We start from the raw sequence: 25,600 nt of genomic DNA on the forward strand, positions 1-25,600 counted from the left end.
TACATTCATACCTGCGAAAGAACTTGGCACGAACTGCTAAAACCAAACTGATGTTGTAGGGTTTAATTTCTTCCATCTACAAGAATCTACAATTATAAAAGTCTCATCTTCAAACTTTACAGTACATTTACATTAGCAAATACCCCACGGCTTTCCTCACTCCTCCACTTCTGTACAAATCATATACAATAAAAAGTTTCGGGTTTTCATTGTACAAACATCATTTTACACTTTAATACAGGTGAAAATATTGTCCTCTGGCACCTTATTTCCTCCATGGTGCCTGTGTATGACAGGACAGAGCACTTTCAATCCACGCTTCCAAAATCTTCAGCTCAAGTAACACAGACTGGTGAACAGGGCACAGCTTCTGCAACTCCAAAGTTTTAAATAATGAGAAAAATCTCCCACTTGTTTGTATAACAATCAACAGTTTATTAATGGATATGGTGAAATTTTAGCTATCCACCAAAGATGTGTAAAAAATTGTCATGAAAGTAAAAATAAATAAAGCTGTTTTTAAATCAGTCTTGTTTTACATTTCAGTTCAGAATGCAACATTGAACACAAAACTGTCATTGAAGTTTTAAAGAAGTCTACTGATACCCAAATTACAGCTTTTATGACAAATCTAATGAGAACTGAAACTGATTTGGTTTTAGGTTTAAAGACTTTCACATTCAAATACAGTGTCTCGTTTAGCACAACACTTCCTTTGACAGTGATGGGCAACAGTGATGACATATTGCTGTATTTTGACATAAGGCACTATGATATGAATATGCCATACACTTGCCTTATGTCACATATATCCATTGCTGACCAGTGACTTCTGTCAAATACAAAATGAAAAAGTTTCAGAATACAGTGCATTTTAATGAAGGACATCATGTGAAGTCTTCCAGCAAATGTTTTGAAGACATTTTGAAATACGAGCCTACATTTTAACATAAGCTTTTGTCATGCTGCTTTTTTTGCGACATCACTGGGGGGAAGAGACTCATCATCCATCACAAAGTCCCAAAACACATCCTCAACCATCCTGCTCTGTTCCATTGCAGTCACTGCTCTTGAGACAAACGACCCAGAAACTCTGTTCAAGTTCTCCTACAAATGTTTACATTCACAGCAGTCATTCGCTCTCGTTCTCCTTTTGTTTGGCACCTGGGAACAGAAGAGGAAAGCAGCTGTCATTTCCTTGGCCACACAGAACTCATTCCAATTGCTGCAACTTTCCCTGATCACATTCAGAGTACTGAATACAGCATTTATAAAGAATAAACTGCAGGATTGCTAAATGTCAATGTGAGACAGAGCGAAGGAGGCTCGAGACCATCACTGCTTTAATTTCATTGCTAAGTTTAAGTAACCCTTCTGGGAAGTTACTCCAAATGCCTTTGAAGATTCTCCCCAGCACATAAAAAAAATTTGTTTAAAAACTCCCAACTAAAAACCCACAGCCCAAACCTGTCCCTCAGCTTAGAGCCAAGCTTAATCATCGTAACAGCCCCCAGAAAATGCGTCCTGCTTGAGCACAAACGATGTAAGAATTTAGTTTAACTACACTTTGTTGATAGACTCATTTTTCCTGGCTCAGAGGCAGATTTTGCTTACAGCAGGGATCTGAGAGACCTGTCCAGCAGGACTGTGCAGCATCTCACCTCTTCTCCAGATACTCAAAGATGCTGGACAATGAGTGAACACTGTGGTGAGCTTGGATTCAGCATCCAACTCTACAGAATAACAATCTTTTGCCAGAAACCTGGAGTTGCTACTTGCATGTATAATCAAACACTGAAAGATTCATTAAATGCATCCAGTTTTCACATAACAACTGTTAATTTTTTCCCAAACACAGGCTGGTCTCAATTCCTGCCAGTCAATAAATTTTCCTTTCCAGTCTGTGAAGAGAACTAGACAAGTGATTTATCTGGTGTTCTTAGGAGCAAAGTCATACTTCATACTCTACAAATCAGATTTACATGGCAGATATCCTCCCTGCATGAGACAAATTCTAGTCTAAAATTGGGCAGTTGCCCGTGGAAATGCAATCTGATACTTAACTGCTCCCCAAAAAACCTTCCCTCACCCCCTCTCTTCCAGTGGCATAGTCCTGCCCTCTCTGTTGCTCTAACCCCTGTCCTCAGTACCAGACTGTTCTGTGGGCAGGTTCAGTGTGCCAGGCTGACTGAACTGCAGCTTTTTTGCTGGCTCAGTTTCCTGTTAGCCCAGTGAGTTACAGCAGCTCAGGGATCTCCCATTGCAATAATTCCAGAGCACTTTTAGCTCAGCTTAGAGTTCCAACATAGATGTCCATGTAACATCAGTACAACAAAGCTCTTGGTTTGTCAGCACCCAAATGCATCTTTTCTGTCTCAACTTTGCACCATTAGCACTACAATCTGCTCTCCTGGAGTCCTGCTACCCTCCAGTCATGGATGAAACTCCCTCCTCTGCCTGGAGAGGCACTGGCTGCTTGTCTTTACACCTCTCTCTTCTTTCTCCAGGCAAGGATTCCATTTGACCCAGACCTCTGGGCTGATTTCTCATCCATGCTTTCACAGAGAGCTGGGTTCCTTGCTCTGCTCTTGCTCTTCCAGGTCATTAAAAGGAACCAGATGTACTGACACAACACCTCCAGCTGTAAGGCTGATTGCTTCTCTTCAGAACAGAAACATTTCTATTTAAACAAGGCACATTACCTTTTTTTTTTTTTATGTCTACAGAGGAAAAAATACTTCTATGTAATTATGTTATCCATCATCTTTTCTGTTAGGCAAGAAATTAAGAAATTTCATTTAAGCTCACATATTGACTTTTTCTTTTTTTGAAGGATGTATCTGGCTCTATTTGTCTGATTTTTTTGAGGCAAAATAGTAATAATCCTCAAGACATTTTACCTTACTCACAGAGCCAAAACAGGACTTTGCTTTAGTTCTTGTGACACTGAAGTAACTTATGAGGTTGAAATGAAGTTACAATTAAGAACATAAAGCAGTTAAGAATTAAGCAATTAAGAAATTGGGCAAAATTTAAAACCAAAACCAATCTAAAACCAGCCAAACCAAGATAAAAGTAGCAGAAATAAACCTATTGCTGGATACTTTTGTTAAAATGAACCTGGTCATGTTTAGATTGATCACTAGAGATTTAACCTGATCACAAGAGTTTTATATTGGAAGAGTTCTGGTGGGTTGAGGGGCCATCTCTGACTTAAGTTATGCCAGCCAAGCATAGCTGGACAACAGCAAGGCTGCAAGAAGTGATTTTTTAGTGGAAAACACAGCTGTGACCACACTGGGCCAGAATACAGAAACTCAGAAGGTGGGAAAGGTGCCCTGTTGTAGATGTTGTGTATACATTCAGCTTCATGCACTTAAAACATTAATCAAGACCTTTTTTTTTTTTCTCCTAGAAAAGAAGTATGAACAGCAGGGACATTTATGAAGCTTCTGCATGCCCTCCTCAGTGAACAGGAGACTGACAGTTAATATTCTGTCAGCATTTTCCTGAAATTTCTTGTGTATTTAAGAACTATAGTCAGTTACAAAAGCTGAAAATCAGACATTTATCACTGTGAAATAACTGAAACCCAGCAGGGTGTGCACACCAGTGCCTCATGGCACGGCCCCAAGGGCAGATCCATACCTGCAGGTGTGAGTACCAGAGCTTGTAGGATGTCAGACAGGGAGATGATACCCACAATGCTATCAGCTTCATTCACTACCACCAAACGATGAACCTGCCAGCAGGGAGAAGAGTCTGAGATATATTGACCCGATTTAAAGTAGGCAAAGCAAAGAAAAACAAACAAAGAAACAAACAAAACCCCTAAAGTAAAGCAGTATGAAGACAAGTAGGAAAAAAACAACCCAAAATGGTTCAAAATGTCAGGAATAGCAATTCTCTCTCAGCAACACCAACATGCTTGCTCTACATAAATGAAAGTAGTGCATGTTAAAAAGGCACACAGCTAGCTGGCATGGCAACAGAATCCAATGTGAAGTGACAGGTAAGTCGAGATCTAGGTCTTGAAAATACTTCTGCTCTCAAAATCTGGCACTCACATCAAAGACTTTTCCCCAAGTTACAGTCTCTGCCCAGCTCAGCCTGTGGTCTCCAGAAGATTAGATACAGTAATAAAATGAGGATTCCTTCTGAAAAATACTTCCTCAGCAGAGAGACACAACACTAAAATGTGTTGTATTTTGGCACCTCTGACTTGGTTTTAAGTTAATTTTTATCACAGGGATACGAAATGGAAAGTGAGTGCCAATTTGTTTTAAACAGACTGTTTAAGACAGAAAAAGGATTCAATTTATCTATGCAAATAAACACAAAGACACAACTTGGAAGAAAGATTTATCAACAGTAAGACCATATTTTCAAACAACAATCTTATCCATACAAACCTCTTCTATGGAACATTTTACACCAAAAAACTTTTGTCCTAACTGTAGGGAAATTAGGTGGATACTCTTGTATCCTGAAGCTTATTTGCCAGAACAAACTGAGAAAAGCCACTGCAGACCCAGGGAACTGTCTGTCCAAAGTTCAGAGCCTACTACATATGTTTACTTTTACCCAAGTGAATTATCTCTCTTCACTATTAAGTTGAGAGAAAATATTTTATTTTTGATAAAACTATTTAGGTTTATTTATTTCTGCATATGCACATGTTTAATAATTTTATTCCTCCCTCAGTGTAATGAATTCAAGAAAAATGGACAACGTTTCATTTGTTTAATTGCTTGTAAGATCAAGCAGTTGTCTGGCAGCTAAAAATAGCTGTGTAGTAGTTTTGACTGACTCATTTTTACATGTAAGCTCACTGTGTTTAGACTGAACGAGAGGGTAGGAGTTGTTCTTCAAACACAAATGTCTAAAGCTTCTTAAGATAGTAATAAAATAATCCAAGTTTGAAATCTGTGTATCAGGAATGCTAAAATTATTCAAATCAGGAGGAAGCTCAAGCAAATGCAGAAAGTTACAAGTAGAAATTGCCTAACGAGGTTCTAAGGGCTTGTTAACAAAGTGCAAGTTTTCCTCATATCAAGTATATGCCTGGTTACAACCCTAAAAAAAAAAATCTCATAATTGATGAAGTTAAAGCATCTAAACGGAGCTGATCACACCTCAGAAACCACTGAAACTGAGAATATTGATTTTCTCCTGCAGAGAAGCCTTACAAGGGAGGAAGACCTACAAACTCATTCACCTCTGCATGAAAGGAAGTTCCCGGTACTAACAAACAAGATAAACAGCACCAAAAGAATGGACAGCACACAGATAAAAAATTTACAAGAGTAGTTAGTGAAGGCTTCTTCACAAGAATTTACTTTATGGCCCTGTTTGACTGCATTTCTATGAGAGCAGTGCAGGATTCCATCATGCATCAAAACAGGTTGCACCCAATACATTTCCTGAGCCAAGCTATAAACTGGAGTTTAACAAATGATTTGTTTGCAAAACTTATGACAGGCTTGGAAGAAACTTGGGAAAGCTTTGCATTCAGTTTAGTTAATGTCATAAAACAGAAATGCAAATAACTGAATATCGTAACAGGTATGCTGTGCAATATTTTGCACATCCCTATAAGCATCTAAAACTTGAGTCTATAGAGCAGACTGAGTTAAATATTAATTATTTAAAAATTATATGGTTTTAAATTATTTAATAATACAATAATAAATATTATATTATTAAATATAATCATTCAAACATAATTATTAAAAAATACTTTCACCAAGTAATCAAAACAATTTAAAGAGGACAAAATTGTACAGTTTATCAGTTTCATAACACAAATTATAACTTATTATGCAGAGACTCACCTCAGCCTTCACTATTCTATCCACAATGGTCTCCAGTGTTTCCAGCATACTACACTTTACAACACCTTCAAAATACTGAGAGCGGTGCTGTAGGGCTTGTGTCACTGTGATATCTAAGTTATTATACGTTTTTTCAGCAGCAAGATTCTGCAAAAAAACAAACCCAGGCCACATCAGAGAGCTCAGTACTTAGTAACAAAGTACTCAATACAGTAAATATTTTGGCATCAAGCAGATAGGCATTTCTGGTCTAAGCTGAGTGCATTCCAAGTAACACATTAAACAAAGCAGATGCTCTTCAGCTTCACATTCTGGGAACTGTCAAGCACAATGATGCTGAACACCATCTGACACCCTGGGTTAACTGATAAAACTGGAGATATGCATTAGCCCAGTGAAAATCTTACTTTGTATCTCTTCTTTGGCTCGGTGTCACTCATCCTGCTTTTGCCAGGAGCAGCACATGTGAAGGTGAAGCTCTTCAGGTTTCACACCACACAGAATATACAATTTTTTCTTTGTTTGTTTTTTCATAGGGCTGGGGAAGACACCAACTGTTCTGAACACCACCCACAGAGTAGATGTTAGTGGCTGAGAGCTAAATGGAGAGCAAATTTATTCTTCACCTTTCTAATTTGTGGGCTCAAACTCCCTCTCCTGGACTCTCCTGGTGCTGTCATTCAATGACAATTTGTGTGTCTGGGTGTATTTTAATAAGTACTATAAGAATAATAACAATGAAACCCCATCCCCATCACTAAAAGGAAGAGATTAAAAGAATTTGAAAGCTGACATTTTAAACTTTCATTCGAAGAACAGGATCATGCCTGCCGTGAGAGGACTCTGTCCAGACCTGCAAAAGCTTTCTGTAGGTGAGATCATTGTGGTATTTTAGTAGTGTTGGGACACCCTGGCCTACTGATTTTGCTGCTGAGGCACTGAAGGAAGAACAAAGTCAGAGCTTTTAAATGAAAGCACTGAACCAAGCAATAAAATTAAATTAATTTTTGGCTAGAAGATACTCAGGTCAAGTTGTTTGATTGAATTACACCAAACGTGACAAGACAGGTTCAAGGTGATCATGAAGATAAAAACAATTTTAGTTAATTAATTTAACCAGGTCCTAATGAAGGACACTGAGAGGACATAAAAAGCCTCTGCAAACTGAAGTCACCCTCCACACAATAACTGGTGCAATATAAAGCTATTCCTATACATCATTCCATTCCCAGCTTTCCCCAATCAAGAACCTGAAAATTAATTCAGGACTCTTAAAATGAAAGAAATCTATCAACTTAGCCAGCTGCATACACAGGCATAGCTTCAACCACCAAGCAAGGACAGGAGCCACATGGTTAAAAATCACCATCTTGGAAATTCTATGTTTAATGGAAGATCAGATCCATACACTTCAGATTATAATTTTTTTCCTTCTTTTAAAGCTGAAGATCAGGTTTAAGCAGCCTGATGAAATCTGGAAGCTCAGAGGTGATCATCTTTTAAGAACAGAATCTTTTTCCCCCAACTTAATAAGCAAACTAGGACATGTGAGGAAAATCCCAGATAATCAATAGATGCCCTAACTCCTTCTCATGTTACTAGCTGGGTGCAAAGAGCTAGCAAAAAATTATATCCTAAAAATTATAGTTTTGTGGTATATTTTTTCCCAGATAAATGATCCAACATCTCTAAAAATCCTATTTGTTGCCTCATCACTTAAAATGAGAAAAGAAGTGAAAAACATAAGGAGCCCTCTTCCTTTTGGTGTCTTTCTGAAGAAGAATGGGAAATGAAGGAAATACATCCTGCCTCAGAATCTAACACAGTTACAAAACAAACTGAAACAATGAATCCACCAACTGGGACATTTCATTGTCTTTGACACATCAGGTCATTCTCTCTCCAGCTACTGCCTATTCCCTGACAAGCTTTTATGGCAGAACAGGACCTTACACATAGAGAATCCCAAATAATGAAGACAAATGACTAGAAATAACAGGCAAGAGTGGTGACATCACAGAATTTTCAGTATTAAGAACAATGTTTGCAGCCAGAGATATTTATAAGCTTAAAGTATTTCCACTTGGGACTATTCTCCATTTTACTGAAGGCCTTCTAGGCAGTGTTTCAGACATCTGGACAACCTGGGCAGTGAAACCTCTAGAAAACAATGTATTGTCAGATGCTGCCATTAGAAAGCAGGTGTATACAGCTGGAAGGGGACGGGGATAAAAATATAGATATATTTTTCAAGTTTCTGGAAACCATGAGAATAGAAAAGCCCTTGCTCTCAGAGGCTGGTAAATCATGGCATGAATCTGAGTATGCAACTGGAATCTTGAGGGAAATCCAGAAACAGAGTCCTGGATTAGATCTAAAGCAGAAGGAATACAGATGCAAGACTCTGGACTAATGAGCCAAGTAGCTTTTACATCACTGAGGAGGTCAAGCTGTACAAAGTACTCAGACTGCACAGAGAAATCTGCATTCTCTTGAGAACAGACTGGAGTGGCAGCAGCTGGAAAAAGGAAGTCCTCACTCAGAAGAGAAACCAAGAAGAACAGAACAGTTCAGCTGAAAGGGACCTACAATGATCACCTGGTCCCAGTGCCTGACACTCCAGGAGGAGCAGAAGCTGAGGCATTTTATCCAGGGCACTGCCCAAGTGCCTCTTGAGCACTGACAGCCTTGGGCATCGCCCACCTCTCTGGGAAGCCTGTTCAGTGTTCAGCCACCTCTTGGCAAAGAAATGCTTCCTAAAGCCCCATCTGAACCCCTGCAGGGTGGCCTTGGACCATTGCCACATGTCCTGTCACTGGATCCCAGGGAGAAGAGCTCAGCACCTCATTCTCCATTTCTCCTCCTCAGGAAGCCCCAGGAGCAATGAGCCCATCACCCCTCAGCCTCCTTTTCCCCACACCAGACAAAGCCAGAGTCCTTAGCTATTCCTCACAGAATATTCCTTCCAGCCTTTTCACCAGCTTTGATCCCCTACTCTGAATTATGCCCAGCCAGATCTTATTTTGGGTAACATCCAGAGCAATAAAAGCCTGTGTGCAAATAGCACTACTAAGGATAATATAAATAAAAGTAGTAATTAAAAAAAAAAATTACGTGCAGGGTGAATTGATCTCTTTCATTCCGTTTGTTAATTATGGCCAAAGGAACAAAATAAAACTGTCATATTAACAAATTAATTAAAATGCTTACTACATATAAAATATTTAATAGAATTTAAGAGATATACTTACTATTACATCAAATTTGGAATAAATATCTACAACTTTTCCTAAAAAGAAAAAAAAAAAAAAGTTAACAAAGTGCTTAAAATACAGTATCAGTTTTCTTGCTTCCAGCTTTCACCTGTTATAATTACAAGAAAGAAATAATAGGTCAAGAAAGAAAGACTGAAAAATAAAAAAACTCAAACAACCTATCAAATAATAAAATTCTTCCAAGCCCATCAACCTACATTTTGCATAAGTATTTCTTTATATTCCCTTTCTTCCCCTACGCCTTTTAAATTTTGTTTTTTTTTTACTCTTTCTTGTGCTTTCCCCTCCTTCCCAGCATCAGCCCAGGGCTCAGCAGCATTTCCCTTCCCTGTTGTACCCACCTGACTCATCCACCACAGGCAATGCCGATATCCTTCGCTCTACAAATATATTCAAGGCTTTAATGATAGGAGTGTCTGGATGTATGAAGGCAATGTTGTGGTAAGTTCCTATTCCAAGTTCATCCAGGTTCTTCTTCATAAAGGCAGGCTTTGGCATCTCTGACATCTAGGGGAGTCAGAAGGAATGGATTTACGCTGACATTCACTCATCATCTGCAGACTCCAAGTGATGGTTACATGTCACTGCAATTTCCTGATACCAGATTAATACAAAACCCAAACAGCCTAAGGGGCTTCTGTTCAAAGCAGCTCTAAATTAAGACAATGTAACTGGGATTTTTGCTCCATTTTTTCTGTAGTAACACATCACTAAAAGCTGTAGATCCTACAGTGTCGTTCCCACTAAAACTGGAGAGAGAAGACAGGAAACATTAATCTGAATATTTATTCTGAACTCTTGTTGCTTTGTTTGGCCTCCTGTTCATTGCTGTGACTAACATTACTACAGAGTAATGACAATCTCATCTCTGGGAGACAACTCATTTTTCTTTTCATGTAAACAAACTCCTGAAGCTGAGGAGATGTTCCAGAAACAACAGCCAATTACACCAATAGAAAAGTCCTTGGTGTTTTAAAGGAGAAAAACAAAGTAAAGGTAAAACAGAGGCCTTATATCAAGCTTTAATTTCCCTGTTACCAATAAAAGATACACAAAGACACAATGAATTTGGAAATTTATTATGAAATTTCTGCAGTAAGACTTTAATAACTTAATTATATCAGATGTCTACTGTGGGGAAAAATCAGTTAAACACAGCATAGCTTTAAATACTTACAAAAAGCTGGAGGAACTTGAGGATTCTTTTATGGGTAAGTATATAAAGTGCATTTCCACTGACTGGATCTATAACTGGCAATCTGTGGATTTTGTTTTTGATCAACGAATATACAGCATCAAAAAGGCTGAGGAGAAAAAGATTTTATTTTTTAATGAATTCTAGCTAACAACAAGTAAAGCCAAATTATATATATGCACACATTTTTAAACTCACATGAAGTCTATGTGATTATTTGCATTATAATTATTTGCATTGTAATTATTTGCATTATCTTTAATGCTATAAAAAACAGAAGTTGAGGGATTTCAAATTAACTTTTGCAGCTTTTTGCTTTGCAACACATGAACAACTATATGCTCATGGAAATCTAAATCCATTAAGAAAATGTGATGGAAAGTTCATTTTGTGGTATAAAGTATAGAAAAAAATTTCTTCACAACTGTCAATTGTTTTTCCAGCAAGTGCTGTGCTTGCAGTATCCCTGCACTCAGAATGAGTCTTTCTGTTAAGAGACAAAACTGTGAAAAATGGAGTTCCTGCACTTAATGAATCCCAAATTTCTGTAACATTTTCTACAAAGGGCATTTTTATGGCAACATGCATATATGCAAATATCTCCAAACAATTATCTAATAATTTCACTGAATTATCACTGGGGATTGGCAAAGTTATCCTTAGGAGATCTAAAACATTCCCATGCACTGCAGACTAGGATTTAGCAACACTCCAACCTGTGCAAGTCTGCTCTTCTTGCAAGTGACACTTTTTAGTTTTTCCTTTGGTGTAGTAAGATCATGATAAAGCAGCTGACCAGCAACTGCAATAAATTATCAAGTAAAAAAGTTGATAAAGCTCTGAAAAAAACCAACTTGCTGAAGCAGTCTTCTTCCCATACACAAGCTGTGTGTTCTGAGTCCATCACAGGGATGAAATAGCCCCACTTGATGTACACAGAGCCAAGATTCCCCCACTGCTGCAGATCCCACTCCTGCAGTAAGTGTTTAACAATTCCTAAGTGCTGCAGTCTGACTGCCCCAGAACCCAAGCCCATCTCTGGAACAGGTCTGAAGCTGACTTGCTATAACCTTTTGTACAAGTTTTACTGCATCTTCTTTATGGCAAAGCTTCTCATGCTGCACTTTAACAGAAAACAATTATGGCTATTTTGTTGTCTTAACCATATCATTTGCAACCTGCCACCATTCAAAATACATCCCCCATGACTGAACTGAATGACTTATTCCTGACTAAATGGCAATTCCACTGAGGATACAGCATATCATTACTTCAGTGTAATCACTGGAGCTCCCTTCACCAGGGCACAAACAATCCTGGTCCACAAACTGAAAGCAAGAACCAGAACTTCACCCTCCAGTTCAGCAATTAAGCAGTACTCAAGATTTAAGAGATCAACTAAATCTCCCTCTCAAGTTATTTAGTAAATAAGGCATAATGACAGTTTAAAAACAATTTCTTTCAACTTCCATCAAGAAGAAAAGGACAGTCATTTATATTTTAAGAAACAGAGCCTTAGAGCAGAGCAGAACAAACCACAGAGATATTGTCTTTCCTTTAGTTAAGGGAAGTTACTTGCCTTGAAAAGGACTTTTAAGTTTTCAATCACTGTGACTGCTTAGAACAAGACAGCTGAAGGGCTCTAATTTTTTTTATTTTCACGAAATAAAGATGACCTGCAGGCTAGCTTGAAGGGTCATCTTATTGCCTGTTTTGCATTTTAATTTTGACCCATGTCTAGCTCATTTACCAGAACAGTTATGCTGATAAACCACAAAAGTTCAATTTAAAATTCCCTTCTTAGGATAATCAAAGAAGTCTTCACTCACAATAAAAAAAAGCTCTCACCCCCTTCCTGATTATATTAGAAGACAGTACTTCTTTATTGTACTGTTGTTTACAAAACAAATTGTTTCTTCTTACATATAAAGAGGCCTTAAATTCAGAGTTGAGACGGCGTTAGTGTATTTCAAGTTAAGCAGAGTGAACAGTGAAATCCTACCTTGCATCTGGGGAGATGTTCACTAAAGGTTTAAAAGTCTCTTGTAAATAAAGCTCTGTGGTTAGAAAATTAATAGACTGTTACCACTTCAAACAAAAACATCAGCTTTTTTATGAAAGCATTTCATGAATTCATTCATACAAAATTAAGTGGCACACAGCAATTTACAGTTAGTTATTCTACCATTTATGCACAGTGCTCTATATTGACATTAAAATGACATAAAATTTAAAAGCAGGACTAAGCTTGATACCAGCAGAGGTCACTGCAACTACAACAAATAATCCTTTTACTCATGCTGGTTCTGTGCTGCACACAGATACCTCCATGTATCATTCCATAGGACACAGACTACTTTTTACATGGAGCTGCCTCCCTGCATTCAGCACCTCTGGTCACACCCAGAATTTTGCAGGAATTTCTGGCTGCAGTGTGCAGCTCACTCTGGGCACAGCTCTACTCATTCCCACTCCACATATGCCTCCCCCCACTGGCTTTTTTTTCTTTCTTAAAGAGCCATGAATGAGGGGCAAAGTGTTACACACCCAGATCACCAGTCCATAGCTGTTTCAGATAGAAAAATAAAGAACAGGAGCCCAAAGAGAAGCTTTTACTATTTCTGCTTTCATCTAAAAATATGTGGAGAGAATTCTATGATGAATTCAAAATCCACTATACTGAAAAATATCAGAATCTATTAAATTATCAACCAAGTAGTAAATATTCTTACCCCTCCAGGTTTCTATCTTGTGCTCCTCCAATTCATAAATCTGAACCTATAAGGAGTAGATTGAAGTTCAACTTGAAGTAATTTAATTTTAAATCTATCATTAACATTGTAAGATTCTGAATAATTTTCTTTGATTTCACTGCCAAAAATGTAATAGAATAAGAATAGCCCAACACAACATTTCTTGTAACAAGGAGAAAGGGTGCAATCCTGCCCCTAATGCAGAGTACAATCCTGGATTTATCATTTCAGGGGACAGGAAAGCCTTTTACTGGCCTAGGTTTGCAGCCCAGGTCTTTTCTGGACTCAAAGACATCACCTCAGTCATTTGTGCCACCTTCAAACAACCATCCAGGGTAAACGCCCGGGGATTCCTCACACACCCACACCAGTAAAAAGCTTACCCTGATCACCTGACTTCTTAATGCCAACAGAATAAAGTTACCTGATCACTAACAAGCAAGAGCACTTCTTTAGGGAGAAACCAGCTGGATGTTCCTCATCACTCAGTGGTGGATATTATGTAGCACATGAGGAGCAATGTGCTTCATACTGTATGTTCTGAGGCTTTCAGGAAGAATGACTAAAATACTTTTAAAAAATGTATTTTCTGCATAATTTCACCTACTAAAACTAGAACATTCCCTGATGGAACATTCATTTATTTATTTTTCTTACAGAAGACTGCATCAGTCACTTAAGTCAGATATTGTCCCTCCTCAGCTTCTCCTATTTACTGCTGCCAGTTTAAGCAGAACCTATGAACATGACCTTAGACAATGTAAATGAGTGAGAACTCATTAGGTAAAGTCGCATGGAAAAATCAGTAATATTGATGTAGAGGGTGATTACGACACAGAAACAATTTTAAATAAGCTACCAGTGTGCAAGCACTTTTCATTTGTTCCTCCCCCCACTCCCTGTCAGTCCCCATGGAGAAAAAAAGAATTCTTTAACATGAAGAAAGGACAGTGCACCACACTACTGGCATCTGATGAGAATTTCACTATCAATTTTAAAAAGTAACATGAGCTTTGAGAAGGCAACTACATCACATGTCTGCCCCATCCAACTGTTCTTGATTTTTTAGCTAGTAAAACATAGTACATATGTTTTAATTGGTTGGGGGGGGAATTGTGATTTGACAGGAACAAGAAAGGGATGTAAATGTTTGTATGAACATGCAAGCTAGAGAATTTCATCAACTGACTGCCAATAGGAATTTCAAATTACAGTTAATTGAAGTCAACAGATCTCCAACTGATTGTGCAATTCAGCCATGTAACTAAAATATTTGCATATATTTAACTAGTTTAACTTGTTTATTCTATACCATCAGTCCAAGAGCAGTAATTTTTTACAGCATCCAAGCCTCTGTAAGTTGCCATGCACAGACTTAAATAATAATGACAATCATCATAAACCTTTCAGTTTGGTATATCAGTCTCTGTACTGTACAGCAAATTATCAAATTATAGCTTATAATCATACTTACCATAGGAGACTTATAGTATCTATGTAGTATGTTAATGAAATCTGTAATTGTTAACATTCCTGTAACAAGCAATACATAAAAAAGGTCTTTAGACATATACTTAACATATAGGACTTTCAGCTATTTTCTCAATTTATATTCACAATATATAATATGATAAATGTTAAATCCATGTAAAATACTACTGGTATTGGACTATTTAACAGTAGGATTTCAAAACCATGTCTATTCACTTTCACACTGACACAGTGCTTCAGAATAAAAACACATCTGAAGTAATATTCAATATTATAACCCATGTACTTCTCCTCACTTTCATTCTGACTCAAAAAAACTCTTGAATTCAGACCACATCCACCCCCAAAAGCATGGAAGGAAAAGAGGGGGTTTAGAACATCTTTCAAAGTTGGAGAATTATTCTTGCCTTTCATTTTCATTTTGAATAAGACACATTCTCATTATGTACTTGCCAAGTCAGGCAGACTCCTAGACTCAAATGAAGGAACAGTATAATACATTTTTCTTGACTATTACTTATTACAGAACTTCATTCAATCATTTCCATGGTAATCTTCAATGCCTGTATGGAAATGTGACTTTTCAAAAGAAAAAAAATAGCACATCCATTGTGTATATATATATTTTAAGCACCAACACCAAGCTATGTAATATAATATTGATGATTAGTTTAGTTACCTGAAAATATTAATCTTTTTTGAGCTTTCAAGTTCTAGATTTGAGAAGATGCAATTGCTCCACTGTTTACTACTCTTACATCTAAACTGAAGAAACTAAGAAATGGGGAAGGGAAAAATTAATCTGGAGGTCAGCTTTAAATCAGTAGAGCTTAGTTACAGACAGAACATGAAATTAAATCAAATGAAAATAAAAAACACAGCACTCCTATGGTGTATTGCAAGACTGCTCCTCCCCACTTGGATTTAGAGTATTTTAACAAATGCTTTATGAAGTATCTACCATTCATTTCCAGGAATCCTCAACGTTCCAGGTCACAAGAAATACATATAATTCTATTTGTCACTGCCACTGTGACCTCATTTTCTAACTGAAAGAGAGATCTAGTTTTGGAAGATTATTGTTGTGATAATTAATGACATGATGTTAAAAAAAGCCATACACAGATCTAATGTTTTTCACCCAACATGGGACATCTCTGTAGCTTCAGTTCTGGTTTTAGAGATCCTCACTGCACCTCACTGAGCACAGGCAGAAACAGCCTCGTACTGCACTTATTCCAGGATACTGGAATATTAAATTATTCTCTTTATAGCTCCTGTTTTCAAATTTTCCTTTCTGTGACCATTGCCTCTATTTTTAAATACACAGTGAAGTGCACATCTTAGAGACTGAACTTCAGAAGGTTGGGACCTAAAAGAAGCATCATTCTCAAGGCACAGCAACGCTGTGAAAGCTGGCACCATTTCACTCCTCACAAGGAGGGAAAAGAAACTCTCTTTGCCAGTATTTCTCTAGGATGATATGTGATGGCCAGGCTCAGATCACCCTTCTGAAACAATAAAGCACCTTGGAAATTCAGGTAATCCTGAAAAATGTCAGAACTACTTACCTACAAAACTCTGTTTTTTACTCTCCCACAGTGGAGCTGCTCTCACACCATTTGCCACCAAGGCAAAAAATGCTTTCTTTACCTGGAAAAAAAAAAAAAAAACAAAAAAAAACCAAAATAAACAAATTTCAAATTTTTGCCTTGATTTAGCATACCAGACAGCAAGAGAAGAAGGTTTCCCCTTTCACCAGGAAAAAACCCAAAAGCAGTATAATGGGTAGCTGGCATTCAAAACAGAACAGAAACCAAAATGCCAAACAAAAACCTTCAGCCTTTAACTTTTAAAATGGTTAAAAAGCTAGAGAAAGCTTAGCAAAACCAGATATGTTTTTCTTTCATTTTGTGAATGTTCTAAATGAAACCTCTGATATATGCATAACCTAGAGAGGGCCTTAAGTTTAACACATGAAGACTATGCTACCTTCTAATCAATATTTACTGCAGCAAGTTGTTAAAAATATGAGATTGAAACAACAGCAGTTCCATGTCCCCTACAGCTTTTAGACATCTGATTTATACATTTTTTTTAAAAGTTTGATTATTCTAAATATGACTGAAAGTTAAAATAATTATCTAGCCTGTTTTGCTGCTAAAGAAATCAGTCAAGTACTTCAATTTTTAAATTAATGAATCCTCTCCAGAATCAGAGGTTACGAGGTCATGGTGTCATTCTGGAAAGAAACACTTCCCTGTGAACTCTGATTCTCTGAAAATGAAGGACTCGGGCATTGGTGCCCCTCAAAATCCTGATCTGGTGATGTGCTGGAGTGTGACATCCTTCCTGTCCTGCCCACACCCCCAAATAGTCTTTCTATGGAAAACACAATACAGCAGTGATGGTTCTTGCCCAGGTCTTGACCTGGCACAAAACCAGGACCAAACCAATCTTTATTTCTGTGTCCATAAAATTTGTCCTTGGTCCAATAACGCAGAATTGCAATTGCTGGATGACAGCAGTCTGAACAGATCATGATTTCACATCACTATCTGAAAGGTCTACTTTAAATTATGTGCCAAGGGCATCCTCCCCACATCAGATTAATAGGAATAAAAGGACTTCACAGTCAATGGAATCAGCATCCAATAAAGTAGTGGCAAAGAATGTATCCTTCTTTGTATTTCTTGCTACATCTATGCAGCCTGACTGCTTCCTCCCTGATCATGAGAAGCAAATCCACTCCCCAAACATCAGCAGATGGCAGATCTCAAAGCTGCCTCCTGACTTTGGAGATCCCATATCACCAATGAACAGGAATTACCATCAGCCATCATCCCTTAACTGCACTGAAACTGAAAAAGCCACATGGGGAAAAACAACAACAAAACCCCAGGGCAACAAGTAAGACTAAAACCACTGGATTTATCTAGAAAATGATTAAACAGAAAGGTGCCAGAGGTGTTTAGCCACCCTGCTGATACAAGGAGGAGTCAGCCTAAACAAATATTACCAAATCCATCACAAGAGCATCCTAACTCATGAGGAAACCACAAAGAAACCCCCATGGCAGGATACATGAAGTGCTCCCACATAACTGCATCACACTGAGTAAATGCAGCAAAGGCAGGGAGCTATTTGGGGCACAGATACGAGACAGATGAGACTGCACAGACCAGCTCCAGCCTGGGGCAAAATAAGTTCTAACCATTCTTCATCAAAAAAAGGGGAAAGCACCTCACACTGCCTGAAACCCCGAGCCTTCAGCTTTGCTATCTTTCCCCAGCAAGAGCCATCACAAAGGTCACAGTCACTGCCAGCTCCTGTCCCCAGTCTTTCACAAGAGAAAAAGATGCTCAAGGCAGGATCAGAGCCAGAAGGGCACAGCTAACCTATTGAGGCCAGGGGGAAAACAGCTTTCTCCCAGATAGCAATCAATCATGCAACACAACTCCTCCAGCAAGTTTACAAATCCTGTAATTGATAACCTGGAAGAGAAGCATGCCCCTGGCAGAAAACATGTGGAAAGCCAACTACAGCACTTCAGGCAGCCTCCAAATTCCTGCTACTCCTTATTTCCCAGACACAGCATAGCAAAGAACACCAGCTAGCACCATGCTCAGGTGGGTGAGACAGCAAGGCTGTCTTTTAGATTCAGAAAAGACACTTTCAGAGAGGGAGTTCCAAAGATATACTACTCAAGATGCCGAGCTTGTAGACAATCTAGAAGGAAAAGAAAGGATTCTTCAAAGGATAAGTTCTTGCCCTGATCCTGCTGTTTGATTTACTTACAAGTTATTTGCCTCCAAGAATCACAAGAATCTTCAGTTAAGTGCCATCTTGTTTAGCTTTAAAAGACATGTTTTGTAAAATCTGAACAGATACAGCTACTAAGACAGTTCATAATTAAATCCTTCATAATAGACAAGGATTTTAGCTTAAGCATTAGAATACTAAACATTTGATGTAATAAATAATGGAAATTTAGTAAAGAAATACTTAAACTCAACCCCCTGGGCTGTCCTCCTAGATCACAGCTCAAGTGACATTGCTATTGTTGCCTTCAGTTGTACTGTAGAAAGTGTTACATGGTCACCTTTTAAATAAAGTAATAATGTCATCAAGTTCTTATTGTTAATACTTCTCTCTTATTTAAGTAAGGTAATTACAAAGCAAAAACCCATCTTAATTCTTATTTGCTAGAAGTGCTTGCTAGTGCAAACATATACTCATCCACTCACACTTCCCTGCAGTTTCTGTGGTTGACCAATTTCAGTTGCCCAAAGTACTGCCTGGTGGCCAGCCAAAGCACAGGGGTGTGGAGCTGGGCTTCTGTCCAGCACTTTTAGATGTTTCAGTGATGTTCATGCAGAAAATACCCACATGGACCTTGCCTTTTGATGATATATAGCCAGCAGCCTTTGAAGATCTCCAGCATGTCCCATCTTTGGACCTCCAACAGTGTCGTTAATTCTCGACCCCACAGTGCTGGACTGGCCTGACCTTCACAAACCCATTGTTCAGCAGCCAGAGCCCATAGATTGTTGCTGTCCAACACCATGTACAAACACTCTTTAAACAAAGCACTTTTGTTCTCATTAACCATGTCCTAACACACACAGTGAACGACTAAAAATGGGAATTATCCGCCCAAATTTAGTGGTTGTTCAGACATTTCCCCTGACCTTGCATATTCACCCTGACTTCACAGTCAGCTGGGGCACGACTCACCAGCCTTCCACAGGGATTAAGTTGCATCCCACAGATGCCATCTCCCCCCCACTAAGATGTCTAGACATTTACAATTAGAAGAGCAATCCTACTTTGTGTGACTGTACTCTCCAAGATTCTGCCCTTTAAGTAGAAGAGTCACATTTCAGCAAAAGAACACGGCAGCTAAATCATAGATATATCACAGATCACCTCAACAGCAGCTGCTATTCCACTACACTGAGCACAACAGGAACAAGCTTTTCCTACTACAGGAACTCATTACACTGTGAATATGCTGAATAGAAGAACAGACTGATTGATTTAGGTTAGACACAGCCTCTGGAGGTCACTGTTATCTGCACACCATTCAAACATTTCCACTGCAAGTCCGAAGGAGGACAAAGCCTCTTCCAACACAACAGTCATTACCAAGAAAGCAAGAGACCCATACATAAAAGTCCTGTTTTTCAGGTAGAATGTTTGGAAAATCTCGTCCCTTGCAGTTAGTGAGCTCCTAAAATATCTGGATTACTGGGCAGTGAAACCCGGAACAGTGGTAGAAGATTTCACCAGACTGCAGAATAAGTTTTTCCTCACTGCTGGGAAACACTGGAAGGGACACTCCTTCTTACCAGATACCAAGGATTTTACAAGCCCTTGCAGAAATGCTCTCCTCAGTAAACATCTTTGAATGGGGGAACCACCTGAAAGGAAAACTGAGGATGAGCTCCTTTCCAAAAATTCAGTGTTTTTACAACACACACATTTGTTTTATCTAACACTGTGTTATGGAAACTGTAACTATGTCCATAAGTAACCAGTGGTTTCAGACTTGTCTTCCAGTTCTGCCCCTTAAGGCAAGGAGGCTGACTGCTGCTGTTGAAATATTTGACTTCATTTGCCTTGCAAAAAGGTTCCTGTCCTTGACAAATGGTTGTGAGCAAAGAGCTGTCACAGTTCCTGGTGCTAAAGGGTCAGAGCTGAGCAGAGAATCCTACTGAGCTGAAAAACACAACTCAGCACCACTGCCTCGTGACAAAATTCACTGAAAAGGCTCAAAGGTGACAGAAGTAAGAAACAAAGGCATGGGACACCTTCAGATATGCCAGTACCAAGCAAGAGGATGATGCAAATCATTGTCCAGGAGCATGGACAGCATTCAAAGACCTGCCAGAACTTCTGTGGTGTGGCTGCCATCAAAGGGCAGGACGAAGTGTTTCACTGGATAAGCCAGCATCAGCCACTTGCCTGGAAAGCCCCTAATGTAACCCCAGGAAATGTCTATTTTAGCAGATCAGAATAGAAAGGAAGAAGCTCCTTCTTACACTCCTTGACACAGAGCTCCCATAAAAGCAGTACCAGACCCAGCTGATCCCTGACATTTTTATCATCTCTGATTCCTGATGGATGGATGTTCTAAAGTGATGTAGAACATTCACCATTTTCACTAGGTAAATTGACAAATTACCAGCTTATTTTTATTCCCAACTATTTTTAAGGAGTACAAAACTAGAGAGGACAAATACCTCCAAAAATACACATGCAGACTGCAGTCCCTGAGAAACAACCACCCTTCATACCATAACAAAATACAAAGTTTGACATATAGTTGAAAGGAATTTACAAGAGGATGGCATGCAGTCTTAGCAGACTTGGTAGGAATAGCTAAAGAACTAAAGGAGAAGGTTGGATTTCACCAATTCACTCAAATGTTTTAAGTACCAAAGCATGGAGGGGCTTCTCAATGGCTTCCCCTTGCAAAGGGGGAAAGTTTTATACTTTCAAAGGAAAACAGCATTATCTCCATCTTCAAAACATGAGCAAATGTGGCAAAGTCACTCCAGACACAGACTTTAAGAGCATGAAGGTGGAAGAAAGTTACTCTGAGAATTCCTTCTTAAGAGGCCAAACACTCTCTTTTCAATAGTTCTTACCAAGTAGGAAGACACACAGGTCTCTGCTGTAACAGGAAAATCATCAGAGTTCTGCTGCAACCTTTGTACAGCATAAAACCTGGGCAACCCACACTTTATTCCTGTGGTTCAAGTGTTTATGAGCCAAGACTCCTGAATGAGGCAACAGCTTCTAGCCAGACATAAGCAGGACTGTGTTTCTTTGAGTAGCATGGCAAATTCTCTGGCTGCTCAAATCTTAGCAAGTCTCCAAGAGAGGAAAAGGAACAAACTACTGCAGGTAAAGCTGATGGTCTTGCTCCATAAGACAGGTGTGTAACACATCTCCCCTGCTACTCCCTCACATCACCAGGATTTCAGGCAGTGCTTCCTCTGCACGAGGCTGCCACCTCAACAAAGCCCATGAAATATTATTTGGGAACATGTTATGAACATACTACTAAGTTGAAAAGACAAATTTGCCATAGAGCTCTGTAGACAGCCTTCTTCTTCCCTGCTGCTGGCATCACCTTCAAAGGACTTTTTCCTATGAGCTAAGTTGGAATACTCCTGCATTCATCCCCAGATCCCACAATTATCATCCTGATAATACAAAATCAGTACAAGCTAAATATTCTCCAAGTCCATAATGCACTTTCACTTTGAAGTAATTCACACTGGGAAGCACATTTAACTCCCAATTTCTTTTTTTTTTTTTTTCCCCTTCAAATGAAGTTGTAATGCTCAATCCAGACATCTCTAAGTTACAGATAACTACAGTCCTGTAAAGGAGCTATTTTGAAAAGTTTAAAATCTCTCTTCTGGTGCACTTATATAATTCAGTGTTTTTACAAACTGATTTGTAAAAAACCAGTATGAAGAACACAACCAACCATCTCAGCATTGTGACTGCTGCATTACAATTCATTTTCCAATTATTTTTTCTTTGGTCTATGAATTTATTAGAAGCATTTCCTCCTCAAAGGACTATGCTATCAAACAAAGAGGCTACTTAAGGACAATAAAGACTTTTGTCAAGGGACAAGCACTCTTGGACTATATCAAGTGGAATTTCCTCCTTTACCTTACCAAGTAAATTGGACAAACCTGTTATTAACCGGGCAGCTTCAACATCTGCTTCAACATCTGAAAAACCCCAACCAATAAACATTCACAATCAGGTCCTCTAGCTCAGGTTGAATTTTGAAAAGCTTGTATGAAGCCAGATTAAAATTCATTTATCTTTTGCAGGTGATGGAAAGAGAGCACTCCTGGGTAGCTTATGCATTTCTTATCACCACAGCTGAATAAAATGTAAGATGTGATGGTTTAATACCCTTCAGGGCCAAGCCAAATCCCAGAAGTAACAGGTAGAGTCTTATCCCCAAGTTAAAACCATGCACATACTCTAGATTTCTCCCCTGGGAGCAGGTGCCATGTCCACATGCAGAATTCCTCCCCACATCACATGCCTGCAGAAAGGTCCCGGTCCAGCCACAGGCACCAAACCAAGTCCTGCACTGATGCTCTGTGTCAATGTGTCCAACCTGGAGCTTCCTGCTGTCAGATTTCACACCACAATGGGCCAAGGGGGAACATCAGGTAAATCTGACAGGCAGAGCCAGTGGGATCAGCTGCATGGGGAAGGGCACAGAAATTCCTTCACAGATTGAGATCTTATCCAAAAAGTGGTGATGGGGCAGAGAAGGCAGGAAGAATGATACGTAACTTTCACTTAGCCAACCACAAACACCTTACCTGCAACCTGTGTAGAAATTTCCATTTAAGTGACACTATCATTCCTCCAGTATCCACAGATTAGTGCTTCCTATTGATTTTGAGAGCTGCAGGATTAAACTCCTATGCTTGTATACCAGCAATAGGAGAAGCTCTGAAAAAACACAACAGTCTTCCCATATTATGCTACTGATTCCAGCCCGATCTCAATGAAGGGAGCTTTTATGTGGCTGCTCCACTGCCTCACCCACATGCTGGTTAGAAGCTAAATTAGATGATTCTCTTACAGTTCTGTGGGCAGGGTAAGCAAGGAGGGGTATTCACACTCCTCAGAATTGCAGACAGCAGCAGCTTCATCAAGGAGAAACCTCAAAGCCAACTAAGGAAGAGACAGTCAGTCCTTTTGTAAAGCTGTGTGACAGCAGACCCAGAGTCTGCTGTGTGGCTCTGGGAGCAAACCATTGTGGAGCATTATTCCTGGAAGCCTGATTTATCTCATTACCGTGGAGAGAGGCAACACCCCAGTCAAGAATGACCTGGAGAGAATCAGAATAATAAATCCATTTACTGAATAGAGTCAGCACAAGGAAGAGAAATATAAATCCTCCTCCATTCTTCTGATGTTGAATCCACTGCATGCTCTGTAGAAGTTACAAGGTATACTTACTGCCAGCTCGTCAAATCACTAAAGTTTCCAGAACATTGTTTAAAATATTTTTTTTAGTTATGTGGTAGAAAATTATTTGATTTCTTACTAGAGTGACAGGTTCTGACAAAAGCCTACATTGGTGATAACAACACTTGGTCCATTAACAACTTAGGTAATTTCATTAAACAGACAGGTTAAATAATTTAACCAAGTCACGCAAAGATTTCTTCTGCATACAGAAGGAAATGAAAGTGTCTTTAGGATTCTGAAAGTTTATTCTGATGACTGTTTCCACATAAACATGATTTTTATTAGTCTGTGAAGAAGTGCTGGACAAATGCTTTAAAAACATTTTCAAGGTCATGGTGAGCAAAAGCTACATATGTTTTATTATTAAAACCTAAATTTGCTTGTAACAGGTAAGAACATAATTTAGTCAAAGATTAGATAGAGCTTTTGACCCAAAGAGAGCTTATGCAAATTCCACAGGACCCAGCCACTACATTTGCTAGCAGATTATTCTTGGGACTGCAGATTGCTGCTTGATACAAAGTAGGGAAGCCCCCATCTAATATTCACCTTCCACACTGCTCTTCAAGGGTTAATTGCTCTGTGCTAGAAAACAAGCTAATCCTTCTCATCTTTGTGTAGTCTGGGCAAAGCCACAACAAATTAATACATTTCTTTCAAGGTCAGACAAAAATCTGGCCTTAAGAAAGCTTTTGGAGTTAAGCTTCAGAGATTGCTATAAGCTAGGTAAGAGGCATTTCCCTAAAAAATGCTAATACAGTTCAGGATGGGGTGGGGAATGCATTGGCCTCTAAAAAAAACAGATGCATGCAGCAACAAGGAAAAACTGAAATCACATTAGATAGACAAAGTAACCTGGCAGACAGAATGTCAACAAAGTGTTGTATTTCATTCATCTTTATTTAATACAGGAATTGTTTTGTTTACCATCAAAGGAAAAGATCAGATTGCTGTGTCACTGTATGTACCTGATACAGGTCAAAACCAACAAAAAGAAAGGCAAGGCAGCCCTGGGTGTCCCCTCCTTCCCCCAGATCATCTACACACCAAATGACAGTCAGTGCTCACATGCTGTGCTGAAGACACAAGCTGGTGACCAATTAATCTGAATCCAGCTCAGTGATTTCCTGTAGTCTCATAAAGACAATCCAGAGCCATTTATATTTAGCATAATTAGAATGAGGAAGAACAGTAAGTTAATGCTTAGAGCAGCCCTTCAAGGGATAACCTCCCTAACCTTTTCTAGGGGCTGTGAAGGGTTTATCCTCCTGTTTACATCTCAGGGGATGTGTAAAAGATGAGAAAGTTTATCCACTGTGAGCTGTACACTGCTGCAACTTGCCCAATTTCCCCATCATCCACAGAGTCAAATTTCCAGACTTCACAGGAAAGCTCATAACATTTAATTGTCTCCTGAGTCCCTTCCTGGTCAGATCAGACTTTATGAAGTTGCTTTCATGTGTGCCAAACAAAGACAGTATCTTTCCTGGGAAAAGCCAAAGGCAGCAGCTTGTCACAAACAAGGAGCACTCATGGGTCATAGGCAGGGAAAGGCACAGCCATGAAGCTCAATATGATTCTACAAATATTTATGAGGAGCAAATAAGTATTAATAAACTGAAAAGGTGAAAGAACAGTCCACAGTCAGCCTAAATCAAGAAAACTGTGCCAGCATGCATTTTCCCAGGCAACATCTGCCACTTCCAGGTTCAGCATGGGCCAGGCACCACTCCAGGCAGGCAGACCAGATGCAGATCCTGTTTTGGGGAAGCTCTAGGTGAAACCTCACTGAGGCAAACTGAGCTGTGCTACTTGGCCTCAGGCAGGTAAACAGAGCAGGGCTCAGCACACTGCTTTTATTTAGTGTGGATGCTGTGTGCCAAGGGGAACCTTGTCCTGCTGAAGCACAGCTCTCCTGCACCACAGGAGCTGATGCCCAACAGAGGTGCAAAAGCCACAGCTGTGACAGCCACATGCAGGTGACAGATGAGACACACCTGTGACATTCACATTCTCTGTCTGGAC

General features: G+C 39.1%; 1 protein-coding gene across 9 annotated transcripts in view; it reads right to left on the minus strand.

Moving 5' to 3' along the window:
- Positions 1-48: 48 nt before the first annotated feature.
- PRKAG2 (protein kinase AMP-activated non-catalytic subunit gamma 2) overlaps positions 49-25,600 on the minus strand; it is a 241,939-nt gene continuing 216,387 nt past the window's right edge. For all 9 annotated transcript variants that reach the window (XM_053963335.1, XM_053963314.1, XM_053963353.1 and 6 more), the window contains 10 exons: positions 16,120-16,201; positions 14,532-14,590; positions 13,037-13,082; positions 12,307-12,361; positions 10,287-10,413; positions 9,451-9,616; positions 9,086-9,123; positions 5,835-5,981; positions 3,649-3,742; positions 49-1,164 (listed from right to left, as the gene is read on the minus strand). In XM_053963335.1, the coding sequence (XP_053819310.1) occupies positions 1,133-1,164; positions 3,649-3,742; positions 5,835-5,981; positions 9,086-9,123; positions 9,451-9,616; positions 10,287-10,413; positions 12,307-12,361; positions 13,037-13,082; positions 14,532-14,590; positions 16,120-16,201 (846 nt within the window). In that variant the 3' untranslated portion in view covers positions 49-1,132. The remainder of the gene's footprint in view (positions 1,165-3,648; positions 3,743-5,834; positions 5,982-9,085; positions 9,124-9,450; positions 9,617-10,286; positions 10,414-12,306; positions 12,362-13,036; positions 13,083-14,531; positions 14,591-16,119; positions 16,202-25,600) is intronic.

This window comes from Vidua chalybeata, chromosome 1, assembly GCF_026979565.1.
Source record: "Vidua chalybeata isolate OUT-0048 chromosome 1, bVidCha1 merged haplotype, whole genome shotgun sequence".
NCBI lineage: Eukaryota > Metazoa > Chordata > Aves > Passeriformes > Viduidae > Vidua > Vidua chalybeata.